Source organism: Cyprinodon tularosa, unplaced genomic scaffold (assembly GCF_016077235.1).
Source record: "Cyprinodon tularosa strain WSP-4 unplaced genomic scaffold, ASM1607723v1 ctg1, whole genome shotgun sequence".
Lineage (NCBI taxonomy): Eukaryota > Metazoa > Chordata > Actinopteri > Cyprinodontiformes > Cyprinodontidae > Cyprinodon > Cyprinodon tularosa.
In genome coordinates, this window is record NW_024037781.1 from 4,071,769 (window position 1) to 4,090,758 (window position 18,990).

The 18,990-nt window shown below is 38.8% G+C and overlaps 1 protein-coding gene across 1 annotated transcript; it reads left to right on the forward strand.

The window, feature by feature from the left end:
* The first annotated feature begins 415 nt into the window (after nucleotides 1-415).
* Nucleotides 416-18,403, forward strand: slitrk6 (SLIT and NTRK-like family, member 6). Its single transcript, XM_038286966.1, has 2 exons — nucleotides 416-889; nucleotides 14,176-18,403. Exons 1-2 carry the CDS (start codon nucleotides 803-805, stop codon nucleotides 16,678-16,680), a joined length of 2,592 nt encoding a protein of 863 aa, XP_038142894.1. The 5' UTR covers nucleotides 416-802; the 3' UTR covers nucleotides 16,681-18,403.
* Nucleotides 18,404-18,990: the final 587 nt, after the last annotated feature.

An 18,990-nucleotide genomic window follows, 5' to 3' on the forward strand; every position in this document is an offset into this window, starting at 1 on the left:
ATATCTACTGGTATAAGGAGATACTCCTTCAACGCTTGCCAAGTCTTGTCGCTAGGGCGCGCACCGGCATGCTGGAAAATATAAAATAAAAATACTCATCTCAGTATTGCCAATACATTGACGGAAGCTTGATGGTCTTTTCCAAAACTAAAATCAGATTCATAACTAAAAATGTAAGAGAGTTTCACAACAAAAAGCTCTTTTAAACAAAACCCAGTATTTTTTTTTTTTTCAAAGATGTTTTGGAAAGCTTGATAAGGTCACACACAAAAAAAAAAGCCAGTGAAATCCATGTTTTATTTAACATTCAGTTTGTGGCTTTTATTTATAAAGTCCCGAGCGGAAGCACTTGTGCACACTACAGTTACCCTGACAACAGTTCCCACTCTTGTCCACCTCTACAGCATGCAAATGACAGCGCGAGACCCACACAATTCAGATTGGTTAACTAAACAGAGCGCGCGGCGCAAGGAGCGCGGAGCAGAACGCGAGTTTGACAGCTGCTGTTCCAACTCCCCCCTGCACAAGAAGGCTCCAACAATAGCCCAATCTAAATCAGTTGCTTGGAACTTTCAACTTTAATCTTAATTAACTCTGCGGAGGTTGCACACCCATCATCCCTGGACCAGAGCGCTTGAGCGTCTCCCTTCGTGAATTGGAATAACTGGATCCCAGCTAGACAAGCAGAAGAGAGGGCTCAGGGGAGAAGGAGCGCTTTGAACTTTTCCTTTTCCCCTCTTTTTTTCCTTTTTTAATCGGAGCTCGCACTGGACCAGAGAGACGCATTTCGCCCCCCTCTCTGATGCGTCGATTGCCCACATTTAAAAATGGTAGGAGTATGCTGACATTCGGACTACCCTCTGCCTTTTCTCCACTTCGATTTTATGCGGTAAGTCACGAAGCAGAGAGGCACTAAAAACCCATCTGTGTAAAATATATTTAATTACTTTTAATTACAGCTACTGTGGAAATTGTGGTCCATTACGCGCAAGTCCACACACGCTTAATAATGCTTGTTGCCTACTTTACAGCATGATATTTTAGTCCTATATATATATATATATATATATATATATATATATATATATATATATATATATATATATATATATAATGGATCCATAACAGTGAAGGAGAATATTAGAGGACAAAAAAGACATGAGGTGTTGGGCTTTACAATACCTACCGTACCTCCTGCACACCTGGCTGTGCGCCACACACAGACCTAATTCCCACTGTGCTGCGCTGCCTTATGGCAGCCTGGAATGATGTGGTCCCGCTGCCAAACCTCCCTAAAACCACAGCAAAAGTTTGCACCAACATGTGCACTATATGGATATTTATATTCCAGCACAATCCCGCCAAATAATTAATGTATTTTCTTTCTGCAACTAAAGAGGTACCTGAATAGTTTGATTTACTCATTGGTCACACAGCTATGTTTATTGCTCGCTGTTTTACAGTTTTCTTATTGGCTATAAATCACTGCAAATGAGATAAGTTGCGCTTGATCTTGCAGCACCATTTTCTACTTCATGAGGCTATAGTTCATCTTAAATGGGAGTTAATGAGAAAGGTGCTGTGCTAATTAGGTTTTGAATTGCTTAATTGAATCTGGGCTCCAATTTCTTGCTTGGATGAATCAAGGTTATTGGCCAAACGGCTCAGGTAAATGTCACCTAAAGGGGATATATGGTTGGGCCCTGGTTGATGTTAGAAAAATGTGAGAAAATTTGATAAATGATGCAACTTTCTTTGATTTTTCGATTCGATCTATTAAGTTTTAATTCAGGTTTTTCTGATAAGCATTGGTCTATTTTCATTATTGCCTAAAATTAGTAAGTTTATAGTCAGTTTATCCTGTCCAATGATGCCCAGTGTATTGTTGTATCTACATCTGATCTACCGCTCATTTGTCACTCCATCCATCCATCCATCCATCCATCCATCCATCCATCCATCCATCCATCCATCCATCCATCCATCCATCCATCCATCCATCCATCCATCCATCCTCTTTAGATCTGATTAATCTGAATATAAACCTTTTGTTTTTCATTGAAAATCTTTTAAAAATTTTGTCCATATTTTTACCAACCAAACAATTCATAGATGAAACTGTCGTAGATTAATACTAAACGTGTTAGTTCACAAGTAAAAAAAATAACTCTCCAAAAATCAACTTAGAGATCTAAAAAATGCGATCCTGAAATGTTCACATAATGGGTGTAGGAAGTCTGATAGGGACCCTGTTTTTAATATAAAACAATAATGTAGCTTCCAGAAATTTGGGCTTGAAAACACAATTTTGAGTTTGAAATATGAGGCAGTTTAGTGGTGATGAGTACCATGGCAGTAAACAACTTTGTGTTTAACCAGGTGTTTAAATGAGTAAAACAGCCAAAGAGTATTGGCCTGAGTTGTGCAGATTTAAGCCATCAGACCAGCGGCTCATCTTTCCACTGCTATCAGGGTCTGTTCAGGCAGAGAAGCAGACCAGAAAATTTTGAATCAATCACAAAATGCAGCTTAAAAACTGGAAAAAAAATGGGGCTGCTCTCAGGGCTGAGTGAGTTGAACCGTCTCTTGCTACTTAAGGGGGCGGATGTCATAATTATCTCTCCTGGACTGCAGCGGAGGGGCCGCAGGCCCCAGTAATTGCTGAATGCAACTATCCCATGTCTCACAAAACTGAACCAAGCCCCTTTACATCATGCAACAACCCTCACTATCTCACTCTCCTTGTTGCAAAAGCTGCCTGGCATTATAGAAGGATGCACACCATTCTATGCTGCAAGTATGTATCGATAAAGGAACTCCTGCTCAGGCAGGTTGCTGTTGTATCCTTGCACCCAATACATCAGTGTATTGAAGTAAATTACCAGGTTGTACTTCTCTGCCCCGCGAAATGTTGTCGAACAAGACGCCTAGTCACTATGCTGTTTTATTGTTGTTGTCCAGGAGTGTTATTTCAGACACCTGCAAGGAAATAGCCACTTTCCCTGAAAGTGCTTTTGCCATAAAACTCTCTTTCAAGAAGAATATAGAAGCTGCAGGCCAGCCATCTTTTACTGGAGACTGGTGAGTCAATGGAGTCCTCACAGGCCTGCTCATTATGTCCGTTCCACTTGGGGCACTGCTGTTCCTTAGTTTAAGAAGAATGGCTATGATTGAGAGGATTTAAATGACAAAAACGCTTTGCGGGACTATAATGGATTGTTGATTCTGATGAATTGCTTAGCGAGCAGGTTATTTGGAGCAGTAAACACCCAACTGCCTTTGTTTGAAGTGAAACACTCCCATCTGTGGCACCAAAGTCACATGTCCTTCTGGATTGTCTGCAAACATAACTAATCTTCACAATGCCAATATCCAACCCTAATCTGTTGCAATAACAAATAAGGATTTATGGGTATTTTTGTGTTTTTTTTTTTTTTTTTTTTGGGGGGGGGGTTATATATATATAAAAAAAACAACATTTGAAGTTTCTTTCCTTTTTAACAGCACCTCTGAATGTCGTCTAGCAGCTATAATTGCCCTTGGTGGCATTCCAAGTTAATTGGTCTTCAAAGGTCTTGTTCAGGCAGGCGATACAGGTCATCTTAGCCTGTGTAGTTGTTAAATTATCAGGCACTCAATTAAGTCTGCCTCAGTTGCAAAGTAAAAAAAAAGGGCTGTACAGACAGAGAGGAGCCAATTTAGTTCAAATTTATAAAGCTTTCCAAATCAGATGCAAACTTCACGATGAGACATCGTTTTGAATTCAGAATGGTGTTCTCCTGTTTTCCATGAAAGCATTTTCCGCCCTTCTGCCTCTGTCTCTACACCGTTTCCACCAGCCTCTCTCTTTCCGCCGGCTGCAGACTGGATTTCCTCAGACTGGAAATCTGCTCTGAGCGTCACACGAGTTGAATTTTCTCTGTTCTATGGCTCTGCATCACAAAGTTAACCTGCAGTGATCTTTATGTGACAAACGAATGAATAATACCAGCATCTGCTGAATGTACAGTTAGAGAAAAAAGTAAAGGAAGAATAGGATATAGGAGTTATGAATGATTCAAATGGTCATTATCCATCAGATTTCGATCCAGACAGTGATTTTCTTTGTGCTTAGCTTTGACCTCTTTTTATCTTTTCCTCTAACACAGGATATACAGTTAATGACAATGTTTTTGCTTGGATGGCTGAAAGGTTTTACGCTTAGGGCTTAAAGCTGGGGCCCTGTTGTTTTGATGATATGCCTCACAAGCATGCAAAGGCTTAACATGTTTCTACAATGTGCCAACATGACAAACAGTTATCTAGAAACAGATGCAGTTGCTTAGAGCATCCACAATGTCTTTTTAAGCGTGTTTTTTTTTAATTTTTTTATTATAATTAGTTTCTTATCATTCCAGTCATGGGTAGGTCTACTTTATAGAAGTGAACTTGGCAGGATGCTGCTCAGGAACTGTGAGCTTTTATGTGGGCACAATTAGCACCTACCTAAATTGAATCTACACATTTTAAAACCAAACTGCCATAAAACATTCAAATTCTACTGTAAATGTGCTTTTAATTTGGTGCTCTTAAAATTACAGTTGAGAGTGTTTCAGTTTATCCCTCTTGTATTTCTTAGGTACTTATTCAGCACCTTATAAACAACATGAGCTTATACCAACAGCAGATTGAGTTTTCTGTTTTATTTTTTTACACTTCTGTTATTTCTTTGTTGTTTCTAACTTTTTTTCATAATGATTGTAGAAGAAAAGTGTTCTTCAAAGTAGAAATAATGTGTAATTTTGCACAAACATTGAAACATCTATTCTCTTGTTCCATCTTAGTAAGCAGATTTGTCAGCACCACATATTTTATGTGGCTTAATTCTTTTGTCTGATAGCTAAGCATTGCCTTTCAGGGGTTTTCATTCCATTTTCCTTTTTTTCTCATTTTACACTTAAAAAACAAAAAAGGAATTGCAAACTTTTTTCATAGACTAACAATGTGGCACATAATTGTAGACGTATACTAACCAATCAGGCAGAGATTGGAATCATTTTGTAATCAACAGTTTTTCCCTGATTTGGTCTGATAATCAGTCACTGGCAGGTCAAATAAAGAAAAGAAAAATCTCTATAAATCATTTGATGCATAAATTGTCCGAGTATAAATTATTACTTTTTCCACAACTACTGCTTCCATCAAACATATGCCAAAAATTGGTATTTGTTGAAGTCTTAACGCTGCAATCCCTATATAAATGTGATTTTGAGTGAAATTAAAGTTTTTCAAAGTCTTTCTAAATGACATCCCAAAAGTGAGTCATGCATTTGAATTTGTAGTAATTGCTTTCTACTGCAGCTACAGCTACAGATTTTTTAGGTGTTGTAGTTAGGGCTACATGTTTTTTGATTTCATGTTGAAAGTTGAAGCTCTGCTCCTGTTTCAGGTTCCTTGTGACCTCTTTCAAGGTTTTATTTCAGAAAATCCCTCTATTTACCACTTCTGGTGGTAATTTGTGGCATTGGAGAATAAAATAGAATAGAAACCCTCTTAATTGTTCCCCAATTGGGAAATTGTGGCGTTACCGCAGTAAAAGATTATAGCAAAAGCTGTCACACAAATGTGGACTTTAAAAAGTGTATAAAAAGAATAATTGACAGAGTTAAGAAAATAAATATACTGTACTACATAGTGTTAAATTATATATATACATATAAAATAAATTGAGGCTTGTTAAAAAGTTGATTTATCTTGGCATGGAGCATATGTGGAGTTAAAAGAAGAATGACCTTTCTTCTGTTATCACTTTACTGACTCCATATCATGCTATACACTTATGAACTATCTAAGACTAGATTTTCTCTGCTGCATGTAATTTTCCTGCTTTTCTCATAAAGTTACCTTTTTATTGCCTGCTCTGAACATATCCATCTCCAGTATGCCAGTCCCCATCAGTGACTCACTGCGGAGCAGAAAGTGTTGCTTTTTTAAAGCGACAGTGTTATAGGCAACACAGAAAAATGCATCTGCTGGCCACAGATGGGTCTCCCTGCAAAACACACCTTGACGCCGCTATAAGTCGGTTGTAATCTGCCTGTTCATTTCTGGAGAACTAATTACTGCGCATTAGTTAAACAGACCATTTGAAATGCAAGCCTACTAAATCACACTTGCCATGGGGAGGCGAGCCGCCCTCCCTTTCCCTTTTTCTTATGCAGACCTTGTGCTTCTATTCTTAGTTCCATCAGCATATGTTTCTATCAGAAATTAAGGTCCACTAGCGTAGAGTTACTGCAAACGTGGGATGAAGCTATGATTGTATTCGTTAATCCTGACATACTGCAGATGGAAGAAGTTAGCAGAAGTTTTGACTGCTTCTGGGTTGAACAGTATTTTCAGATCAGAGCTGTCAGGATGTGTTAATCAGCAGGGCTGCAGGTAGATCAGTATTGTCAGACATTTCTTACTTGGCGCAGACTCTCATTTTTTTTTTCTCCAGCAGTAAAGTGACAGCTGTTGCAAAAAAAAAAAAAATGGTATGACTTTCATAAGAGTTGGACATGCCACCTCATCTGTTGACGCCGCTGTAGATAACAAGCCTTTTATGCTTGCCTTCCCTTACAGAAAAATGGATCAGGCTCGGGCTTTATGGGCTGTTCACGGCTCCAGTGTGTGTTGCTGTCAGTGACAACACCGAACAAGACTACAGCTGTGTTCATTTCCTCCGAAATTGTTACACTAAACTGTCGACCATATAGATTGCGCTCTATACAGAAAAGTTGAACTAGAGGTCCGTGTTCTGTAATGCTAAACAGTATTAACATTATGTGTGTTACTGTAATACCATGTATGTCAGATGTTCAGATGATTATATCTGATTGCAAGGCCCTGAGCATCATGCGCGTGAAGCGTGCAATATCAGGAATAACTTTCCTGTCCAGCAGCAAAGGCCAAATCGAATTGAAAACAGAATAAATTTAGATGTACTATTGTTGTACTGTAGCATATACCACTATGTAATTTTGACTCCTATACAACTAAATGTTTTTCTGAAGAAAAAACATTTAAGGATACAACAACTATGCTTATCTTTTGTATTAAGTTAATTTTGCTCCATGATGCTGTGTGTGTAATTTCCTTGGCTGCAGTTTGTTGGTGTGTGCTCATCTGTGTGCACTGCATCACAAGTGTTCAGCCTTACACATTGGTCACCTCCATCCAAAGCAGTTTTACAAAAAATAAAGTTGTCTGATGCCCTATTGGGTTAGCTGCCTCCTCAGAAACCATTGCTAACATGATTAATACCTTGCCCTTGTGTTAAAGGAATAGTACACCCAAAACATGATTAGCCTTCATTTTCTACTCACCCCCATGCTGAACAACACTCTAGAGTACTTTTTTGATATCTCAAATGCATCTGGAGATCTGGGAGGCTTCTTGCTGTCTGCTGACATTCAAATAATGGAGGTCCATGGCGCCCGAGGCAGAAAGGTCCATAAAAGTCCACAAAAAACGATTCAATATTCCTCCATACTGCTCGTCCAATGTATTCCAAGTGTCCTGAGTGGGTAGCATCCAGAATTTACTTGAAATTTACTTGGATTTCCTGAAAGCGCGTTCACGGCGCTACGGAAACCGCGGCAGACCAAACCAGACGAAAGTGGCATTCAGCTCAGCAAAGAACTCATGCTCTTCCTCAACACTGAAGTCCTCAGACATTTTTCTTTCTTTGTTTCTTTCTTTGCACAGGTAAACAGCACATTTCTTCTTCTACGCTTGCATTATTGGCAGAGCAGACGCTGAATGCGCACTTTCATCTGGTTTGGTCTGCCGGCTTCCGTAGCATCATGAACGCGCAGGTGCGCGCTTTCAGGAAATCCTATACACTACTGTTTATGCTCTAAAAACATTCTAAATGACTTCGTTTCGAGTAAATTCTGGATGCTACCCACTCAGGACACTTGGAATACATTGGACGAGCAGTATGGAGGAATATTGACACGTTTTTTGTGGACTTTTATGGACCTTTCTGTCTCGGGCGCCATAGACCTCCATTATTTGAATGTCAGCAGACAGCAAGAAGCCTCCCAGATCTCCAGATGCATTTGAGATATCAAAAAAGTACTCCAGAGTGTTGTTCAGCATGGGGGTGAGTAGAAAATGAAGGCTAATCATGTTTTGGGTGTACTATTCCTTTGAAGTACAACCTACCAAATATGTCATTTTGTTGTAATATTGCATATAACGATAACATCTTTAATGGAATCAAATTCAATGTTGCCTTTGTTGTCCAGAAAGAGTCTCCATTTGGGTTAAACCTAGCATGTAGGCAAGAACAACTCATTAGATTATTACTGCACGGATGATTATGTTTAAACTGGAGGTATTTACCCCAATTTAGGGAAGTGTGTAGCTTCTCAATTCTGGGCATAGCATTTTAACTGTTGGAAATATTATTAGTTTCCATTAACCATCAAATTGTTAAAATTGCAATTATCAAAACATTAAAAATGTAACAAATGAGTAAAACTGCAATATTGAAAAAAAAACGTTTTTAAGCTTCGATTGGGTGGTTTTTCAATTGTATCAGAATGGTTATATTTCACAAAACTGCAATGGAAACACTTCTTGAATTACGCAAATCACTTGATCTGCAGCTAGACTGTAAAAGGATAAAGAAGACTGCAAGCATTTAGATGATGGCGCCCTCAACGGCAGAACAGTTTTGCCAAAAATAAAATTTGCCTTAGCACACACTGGAGCCCTGACTAAAATATAGGTATGTCCCATGTGATTACTTCTAAGTTATCGCCGGACCAAATTTTTTATGCTCATTTTTAATAGTTTTTTTTTTTTTTTTTTTTTTTTTATGACAACTGCAAAATGTTGGATTTTCGAATTTAGCAGAATATTGACACAGTTTTGTTCACATTTTAATGCATGCACAGCTAGTGCAGCTGCCTAATTTCACCACTACAAGCAAACCATGTAGGAGACTGTAAACCAGTTAAATAAGATTTCATGTTGTTTTTTTTATTTTATCATTATTATTTTTTTTTATTCCTGACCATCTGAGCACTGTATCTTTGCCTAAAAGGTTTATCTTCAACCCATTTTTTTCTGGTTATATTACTTGGTCAATGTCTCACACAACAAGTCTCACATTGCTTTCCTGTTGGATATTGTTCAAGTCTTCAGCCAGCATTCCATGTAATAATTTAAAAAAAAAACAAGAAACAAAAAAACAAACAAATGCACATGTTGGAGGCTGGATCTGATGTCACTTCTTGTCACATGGGATGGAAGCCTTTAAAATGACAATATGAATGGGTGTCATAATATGACGGAGCACTTCATACAGTATCCAGTCAACTTTACAGCTGGCTGAAATGAAGTGTGAACAGTCTATTTCTGGGTTTTCAAGTGGGCAGACCCTGTTATCTGTGTTAACGCAGTTGGGGGGCTCTATGTTTGATAAATATTCTATTAGCACCTTTCCTTTTCTTCTCAACTCTTTCTCTGTGGTCCGACCCACCTCTGCTTCACTCTGCTTTTGATGTTGAACGGTGAGAAGAGCAGAGATCTCACAGGGCCTCACTAGATACCTAATTGAATTTTCTGAGCAGTGAGAGAAGCACATTTAAATCTGTACATAGGAGAGCAATACAAGAGCAGCACCGGAAAAAATGTTTCATCTCCTCCGGCCGTCACAGAGGAGTCACATGCAACATTGATTGGCTGAAAAATGGATCAGTTAAAGAAGTCTGTTTGAAATCCAGAAGACAGAGTGGTAGGTTACTGCCTCCAATACCTCCCGTTAGCATTGCCGTCACGCAGATAACATAAGTTAATACCCTTTTTTTTCCCATTTGGATTGTCCTTAAAGCCAGGAAGGCACAGTGATGATTGCTTAAGGCAAAGAGATTCTTAAACAAGTTCAAGTTTATAACCAGTAAGAAAGAAGATATTTTGTCCCTCATTTACATTGCCTGTCCCAATGATTGACATTAAATAGTCATTCATAAATAAATGGCTACATGTCCAGGGTGTACCCTGCCTTTCGCCCATAGACTGCGTCAGATGGGAACCAGCTGACCCTGCTGGATAAGCAGAAGAAGATGGATAGATGGTTCAGAAATATTAGCATCTGGAGCCAACAGAAAATCACACATTTGCTAAATCAGAAATACTGAAAGGATTTTAAAAGAAATATCGAACTTGAAAGAATTTATCTTGTCGGAATGAACATAAAGGAAGAAAATAGGCAGAGAAATATTTGCTTATTAGTCTTTTTACATACCTTTCAAATGCTAAAGCATAATTTTGCTTCAAATTATTTTTCTTCACTGGTTCATTCATTTGTTTTCATCATGTCTAGCTGTCCTTTTTGTTGGTCTGTTCATTTTAACCCTTTATCCATTGATATCGTGGTTAGATTGTCCGTACGGATGTCCATTTGTATGTGTCTCTCATATCAGCTATCATTTTGTTATATTTGTTTGGCAGTTTATATTCATTTTGGTTTTGCATTTGGCCATCTGTCCATATGTTAGTTTCTCTCGCCTACGGTCCGTATGTTATCTGTTCAACTGTCTGCCTTTCTGTTGATTTGACAGTTGTCCTCCCATCGGTTTGGTAGCTTTGTTTCTTAGTGCTTGTATTTGATTAGTATAATAACAAAAATAAGTTACCTTCATATTTGCAGTTTTTAGATCAAGAAGAGAAGGTTAAGTTTCATTAAGAACATGCAATAAGTTATAAATTTTTCACATTCAGTAACTAAATAAACCTAACATGATCATTGGTGTATTCTCAGCAAAAGGTATGCATCCACCAATTTAGGTGAGTAATATAAAAGTACAGTAATTTACACTTGCTAAAAAAACGTGCTACAAAAGACAAAACTGTAAATGTTACTCTGGAAAACTCTGGAATGTAAAAAACTTTGTTAATGATAGTAAGTAGGAAAAACATCCTAAAGAAAACGTCACACGCGGCTGGAAAGAGGGAATTATTCTCTTCACTGTCTTTTGTCATACTGTATCTGCAAATTCTTTGTTTTCTACGAGTGTTGTAATGACTTAGTGAAAATTTCCACACTGTCCGTGTCTTATTTTGTCATGGTGAGTCTGTGCACAGAATGTCCCTGGAGGGAAGAACACACAACTAACTATTCTGGTGTAGATTTATCTGGGTTTCTTTTTTTTTTTGTAGAGGAAGGAGATATTATTAGTTCATTTGTTTTGAGACACACTTCGTGCAGACAAATAGTCTCATTTATAACAACTAATTGGAACTTTGGAAAGGATTTGGGATTTAATCATCCTTCTTCTTTATAAACTGTTTTAAATAATCTCCAACTCACAAACTGCAATGATTTTCAGGTTGGTTGAGATAAGTGAGTTAATCAGATATGCGTGATTTGCTGACAGTGACCTTACTGTTTATCTCTGAATACCTTATAGAAAAGATTTGGTTTTACTCAATTTTTCACCTGACCACACAAAGGCTTATCAAACCAAAAAAAAGTGTGCAATCCATGTTGAAGAAGAGAGAAATTGCTGGAAAGAGGTGAAATGTTCTCTGAGAGGTCTTCTGTTTGTAGTTAGAGTTTAAAGGAATATGCGTGGTGTTTTGCAACAGGGATTTACATCTTAACTTTGAGGCCACGTTCCCAGTCGTGCAAACTCACACATACTCTGTATCTGCTGTAGGCCAAATTCCCAGTCAGAGTGTGCCCACGCCTCATCGACTCAACTGGGCGGAAGTATTCTCCCGAACTTAATTCAAATAAAGGGCTGAGTATCGCAGCTGAGTCATGAGTCAGAGGATTCATTCGCCAACAAACCGAGGCTGCATCAGCTGAGCCGGGCTTGCCCATTCTAGCTTTTTTACATGATAATCACATTCATTACTGAGAAGAGCTGTCATATTTCAGCATCCTATCTCTGAAAAGTCTGTTCCTTAACATGGAATGCCTGGTCTTGCTTGATCTTAGGAAAAAGTCAACACTACCCCACTGGTCTCCTGGGAGTGTAATAGATTTTGATCAAGTGCTGATTCTGCTCTCCTGAAAAGTCAGATTTTGCTTTTTTCTTAGTCAGTCAGTCTGAATCTTAACAGAGAAAAAAGACGAAAACTTCTTAATAGAAGCCTGTTGGTATTTTGAGTGGGGAGCACTGTCAGCTTGTGAGATCAAGACATCAGACAGCCTCTAAAAATTCACCCTGATGTGTTGATGGCATGCTTTTTGAGGGGGTTAACCAGAAATCTAAATCAGTCATATGGAGTGGTTGTCATAAATGTTGCTTTGACATAGAAGGAAGCGACTTTTACATTGTATGAATCACACCAAGAAAGTCTTAAGCTTGATGAGTCAGTATGATAAAGGGCAGAGAATTCAGTCAAACGAGTCATTTTTTTAAAAGAAGCTGTATCCCACACTGAGTCAGTGGAAAAAGACTATCCCTGTCTCTTTTCTCACGTGGTCAAAGGGTTTGTCTTTTGGTAAAATAAAGCATGCAAATTCACACACTGGACTCTAAAGATGAAGCCCAATGCCACACAAAGTCTCTGGCTTTTTAGATGGACATTAGGGTGCTTATAACCAGGTATATTTACAGGGCTTTAATTCAAACCTTGTGGAATCAAGCCTTAAATTTCAATGTATTTTAAGTTAATTTTGATAAACCAACATAAAGACATTATTGGGATGTTGGCCATTGAAAACTCTCAGAAGTGTGGTGTGAAGGTCTTTTTTTTTCTTTTTCTCCGAACATTATGAATAAAATGCAGTCCAACCAGTTTTCTTGTTCCCCCAATGAGCAAATACAAGACGAAATGTCACCATGCACACCAAGGAATGCACCAATCAGGTTAAAGTTTAAGACATTTTCGCAAAGGTTGGAAAATAGCATTCCAAACCTACACACCACCTAAGAACACTGTAAACTATGTGTTCTAAATACTTAGTATTAGAAACCAAAAGATGAGACATAGCAAAACATCCACCCTGGTGTCAAGACAAAACATCTTGCTTGAGGAAGCATCATTTATGACATTAGATTTTAGATTGTAAAGCATTTACATTTTTGTATTTTGGTTTTCCAGAGATTGTCAAGGTTAATTTAGGATTTATATGAAAAACTGAGCTTGAAATAACACTTTCAGGTATTTTAAATGTTTTAAGTCAACAAGAAGGTATAAGAGGAAACTAAAGAGGGAGTTTCTTTTTACTGCTGCCAAATGCTTGATCAGAATGAGGGATTCACTGGAAAACTTTGGAAGAACCACTTAAATTAAGTTTGTATTGCATATAACATAAGTTTAATCTGTGGTTCAATGGTATAAATGCATTTATTTTGACTAAGTAAATGGTCAATGAAAATGAATTACACCAGGTTCTTTTAAAATGTGTGACTTTGGTTTATTTCCAAAGCTTCAATTAAATCTAATTTATAGAAACTGATTTGAAATAAGTCACAATTCTTAAAAAAAAGATAACCTGTAAAGATGTGTTGAAGACTCCGTACTAGCTTTGGGTTGACCATCACATAGAATCCTAATAAACACATTAAAGTTTGTGATTAAAATATAAAATGTAAGCAGTTCAAAAGAAAGCCATGTTTTTGAAAGGTAATGTATATAGATTGGTTTCTTTTAAGACAATCCTTTTAAAGAGAACCAAATACTGCACAAGATCTTATGTACTAAGCGACAGCATTAATGATTGCACATTTGAATGTGCAATCAGTAATGTGTAAATGTGTTTTTACTCAATGTAAGGAATTAAGAATAATGGATGCTTGTATATTTATTTATTTATATATATATATATATATATATATATATATATATATATATATATATATATATATATATATATATATATATATATATATATATATATATATTTATATATATATAGGCTTTTCTTTAATGTTAAGTCAGTTGCAGGACAAGAATGGCTTGACTGTAAAACAACTTGCGTTCCCTTCATGCATATAATTGTCTCATAAAGGCATGTTCACCTTACTGTTTTTTTTACACATGGAAATCATGTGATTTCCATGTCTCACTAAAACTGAGAGTATTGCATCTAAAAATTAATCGTTTATTAATTATCAAGTGTATACATTCTTTTAAGCATATGTACTCAAAATCTTTTTTTCTATCCCCTTCCTGTTTTCACAGATGTCCCGATTCAGAATGCAGCCCTGTATCATTTTCATCGCCTTTTTTCTCTCTGCGGCTCAAACCCAAGATATCCATCCCTCAAAGGCATCATCCTCCATCAGTGAGTCATGTGACTCTCTGTGTTCCTGTGAGGCAAAGGATGGTGTCCTTCATCTTAACTGTGAGCAGAGAAACATCAGCAAAATCTCACAAATCCAAATCCCGTCAGGCGTCTCCTTCCATCTGAACCTTTACAAAAATGACTTAGTTGAGCTGCGAGTCGAGGAAATGGAAGGGCTTAGGGGCGCCCTTTCTCTGCACATCGGGGGTAATAGCATACAAGAGCTGGAGCCAGGGGTCTTTAGCACTCTCGGTTCGCTGAAAAAGCTCCACATAAATAGCAATTTTCTCGTCACCCTGAAAGAGGACACTTTTCAGGGTCTGGTAAACTTAGAGTTTCTTCAAGCCGACACAAATTTCATTCGGATCATCGAACCGGGGGCCTTCAACAAACTTATTCGCCTCAAAGTCCTCATCCTCAATGACAATTCCATTGAGTTTTTACCCAGCAACATCTTCCGTTTTGTGCCTCTCACCCACCTGGATCTACGGGGCAACAAGCTCCAAACCCTGCCATATGTAGGCTTTCTGGAGCATATTGGGAGGATCATGGAGCTACTTCTGGAGGACAACAACTGGATCTGTGATTGTGATATTCTCCATTTAAAAACATGGATGGAAAATATGAGGGCCCAGTCAGTCATCAGCGATGTTATTTGTAGCTCACCACAACACCTGAAGGGAACCATTCTGGCCAAAGTGAAACGGGATGTTTTGTGCCCGTTCCATAAAGACCTTCCCATTGAGGGACCACCGTCTTTGGATTTAGTTGTTACGCCATCATCCCAAGTGACTCAGATTCCTAAATTGCAACCATCCCATATTCCTGAAAATCCTTGTGTGGAGCATTGTTCATGCCACACTCACCCAGTGGCTGGCTTCTTGATGCACTGTCAGGACCGAGGAATTCAGAAGGTGTCTGATATCGGAATACTTCAGCAAAGCCCAACTAAACTGGTCATGACAGGGAACATGATCCAGAAACTCTTGAAATATGATTTTGTCACATATGATAGTTTGGAATTACTCAACCTGGCAAACAACCGAATTGACTATATAGATAATGAAACATTTCTCAGCCTTAGCAGCTTGAAAAAGCTTCATCTGAATGGAAACAGGATAGAAAAACTTTTCTCCACCATGTTTGTGGGTCTCCATAACCTGGAGTACCTCTACCTGGAATACAACCTTCTAAAGGAGATTGCCCCAGGCACGTTCAATCCCTTGCCAAACCTAAAGCTGCTGTCACTAAACAACAACCTGCTGAGTTCGCTTCCAGCTCAGATCTTCCGTAATGTGCCCCTGACCAAATTAAACCTGAGGAAGAACCTGCTAATGCACCTGCCAGTAAGCAACGTGCTGGATCAGCTTGATGCACTGGAGCAGATCTATTTAGAGGACAACCCCTGGGACTGCAGCTGTGACTTGCTTAGCCTCAAGCAATGGCTGGAGAAGCTCAGAAAAGACACAGTGGTGGGCCCTGTTCTTTGTCATACCCCAAAAAAAGTAATGCAGGAGGAACTGAGAAGTCTTCATCATGAAAAGCTATGTCCCAGTTTGGGAACATACCACACAAGGCCTCCAGGTGATGAGGAAACGGCTACTGCCACATTTGAGCCACCTGAGAATTGGAGAATTTCTCTGACCGACACTATTCCTCTGTCAGTGCTAATCCTCAGTCTCCTCGTCTTCGTCCTCATGATCATATTCTGCTCGGCCGGCTTGGTGGTCTTTGTGGTGCACCGGAGGCGACGAAGGGCCAAGAAAAAGGCAGCGGAGGACCCGGCAAGGGAAAACACTAGCAGGACCTCTCCTATCCACCTACATTATAGTATGTACGGACAGAAGACCACTCATCACACTGTTACCCAGAGAACAGGTCCCACATCCCTGTATGAGGACAGATCCCACAGTCCAATTGTACAGATCTGCCGGAACCCCACCTACTGCTCCCAGCACAAAGGCCACAACTCTGATCTTGATTACAGCCTGGACGATTCAAAGCACCACGTCTGCCGGAGCATCATGGAAAAAGAGAACACCTCCCCCCTAACAGGAAACCCAAAGTACAGGGCCATAGCTGACGAATGCCAGGCAGAGTTTGTTGCTCTTGGGACTCCCAGCTCCCTGTACAGGAACATCTTGGAGAGGGAGAAGGAGCTGCAGCAACAGCTTGGAATAACAGAGTACTTCAGGAAAAACCTGCCCCAACTACAGCCCACCACCGCCATGCCGGTTCCAGGGCACCAGGAGGAGTTAAAGCTCATGGAGACAATAATGTATACAAGACCACGCAAGGTCATGCTGGAACAAACCAAGAATGAGTACTTTGAGCTCAAAGCAAACCTGCACACTGAGCCAGACTACTTGGAGGTTCTGGAGCACCAGACTGCATTTAACTGAAATGAAATATATATCTTATCTGAACCAAGTGCCTTGGCCTGTTTGCCCTCCTGTACTTTCCACAGTGTGAAATGTATAAACATAGAAATATGATAGAAATATATATCTACACTCACAGGGACATTTATTTTTATTGTAGCACAGAATGTAACTGGTTTGAACTTTTTCTATGCGCATCTTGTGAGGTAGCTGGTTAAAAGTGAAATATTTTAGAAATGAATCAATCAAACCTTTATTTGCTGACACCAATATCTTTTGTTTTTGTACTTTGTGTCAAATTTGGGCTGATTTACGATTTGTACTTTCAAAGGAAAGAAAAACAAGAGGTAATAGTTGTGAATCCAGCAGGAAAGGATGGAATTTGCATGAAATCCCTTTTTCAATCTTTTGGTGAACTTCTTGGTGAATCCAAGTAAATGGCGCTAGTAGATGTATTTATGAGTTACGATTTGTTGGACTTTTTAATTTGTGGTTTATTTATTTTAAAACAGGGGCCATAAAACGGATGACAACAGAGGAGCAAGTTTGAATCCAATATAAAGAAAAATTATAAAATACATTTTTTTTGTGGTTTATCTTTAAAGTGCATCAAAGTAACTCCTGTTGGCGGTGCTTTTGATGGATTTGATAAATTAAAAATTCATCAGAATTTTTCTTTCCCCTTACCTGTGTTTGTACATTCTATATCAAGTATAGAGCTCCTCCAGTTACAATCTCTGGCCAACTGGTTGGTGCATCTCTAGTCAATATTTTCATCCAAATCAAACAAGGACGAAGCCGTCGCCGTCTGCAGAGCAGGCCTGGGTTAAAACCTACGGTGAAATCCCCTCAATCAGCTTTTTACATGTGATTAAATTTTCATGCTCCTTCAGTAGCCAAGTGAATTGATCCAGCACAACCCCCAGCTCAGCCTTCTCGCAGGATAAAGCAGATGTTTGGAAAGAATCGAGTGAATTTCAATCAGTGCTTGACCCGAATTCCGCTTAATCAGTCTATCCTGATTCTGGCCGTGACCTGATTACACCCCCTGTCAACCCCCTTCCCCCCGAGAGCAGCTTTAAGGCTGGAACCAGAATGCTTGTTGTGCCGTAGAGTCAGCAATTCATCCAGCCAAGTACATTGAAAAACAGGGATAGGAGCATGGTTACACTGCTGTCCTCCTGACAGATGATTGATCCAACACGCTGCAGAGCTGCAGTCAGAGGAACTTTATTTTTATAAGAGCTGAACAGATCAGTCAGAGTGGAGTACAGTACCAACACAACTTGTAAAAACGCATTGCACTATTCAAACGCCATAAGATGGTGCATGACAATCAACAGGAGTCCTGCTGAAATGGTTTAGTTTTAATTTCTGCCAGAATTGAGCCACCGATACATGCTCATTTCATGTGCTTTTTGTATGTGTGTGAGACCGATGCCATTACTTTCTTTTGAAACCATTAAACAACATCCAGGAACATTTTCAAAAAAAAGAAAAGAGAAAAAAAGAGACTTTAAGGACCACATTTATGTTCCTGTTTTCAGAAACAGCTCATGTAAGCACACCCTGTAGCTTTTCTACCTTAACTAGATTGACTTATTTATTCTGTATATTTTGTACATACTTCTGTTCTATTTTATCTTTGGGTTTTGTGTGCCTTCAGTGCTGTACAGAATATAAACAGAAGTTGTATCTGAAAGAGGAAAAAATAAAGAATTGCTTTATGATGTGACTTTGGAAATTGTTGTGGCCTTGCTGCTTCCCAGCATTGCTCCGCTTCTACACTAATTAACTCACCAGGTAACCCGGACTGCATTAATAAGACTTTTCTTCTAAATGTTTAATCTGCCCTCCACAGTGCTTATGGATATTTAGGTGGATGTACATGTTTAAGCAGCATTTCTTGTTTTCCCTGCTGTGTGAATAATTTGGCTCCCTACTGATAGAAAAAGCATAGTCCTTAATCACTCTGCAGCAGCTTCAGGATTCTTCTCCAGCCTTTTTCTCCTTTTTTTTCATTTGCAGATCCTTTCATTTTTCTATAATAACCCACAGATCTCAAATTCTGCTGCAAGAATACATATAGCCTCTGAAGCTTGAAATGCTCAAGCACACAATCTGGCATGCAGAGATCGCAACTAAAAACAGAAGCACCATCTGCAAGAAAAAATAACTATATATTTGCATGAACACATTCTTTAAGCAACATGCAGTGTACACAGTTTCTACTCATACGTCATATGAGCATCACCTAAAGGTTCGACTTCAGTGTAAGTAGACTATATGTAGAGATTAAATATTTTAAATTCTCAAGAAATCTTTCTTACG

Excerpts from the sequence above, each read along its gene's own strand:
- slitrk6 (XM_038286966.1), top strand. The coding sequence starts at position 803 with ATGCGTCGATTGCCCACATTTAAAAATGGTAGGAGTATGCTGACATTC. Across the intron at positions 890-14,175 it reads CTCCACTTCGATTTTATGCG|ATGTCCCGATTCAGAATGCA; the intron begins GTAAGTCACGAA and ends CTGTTTTCACAG.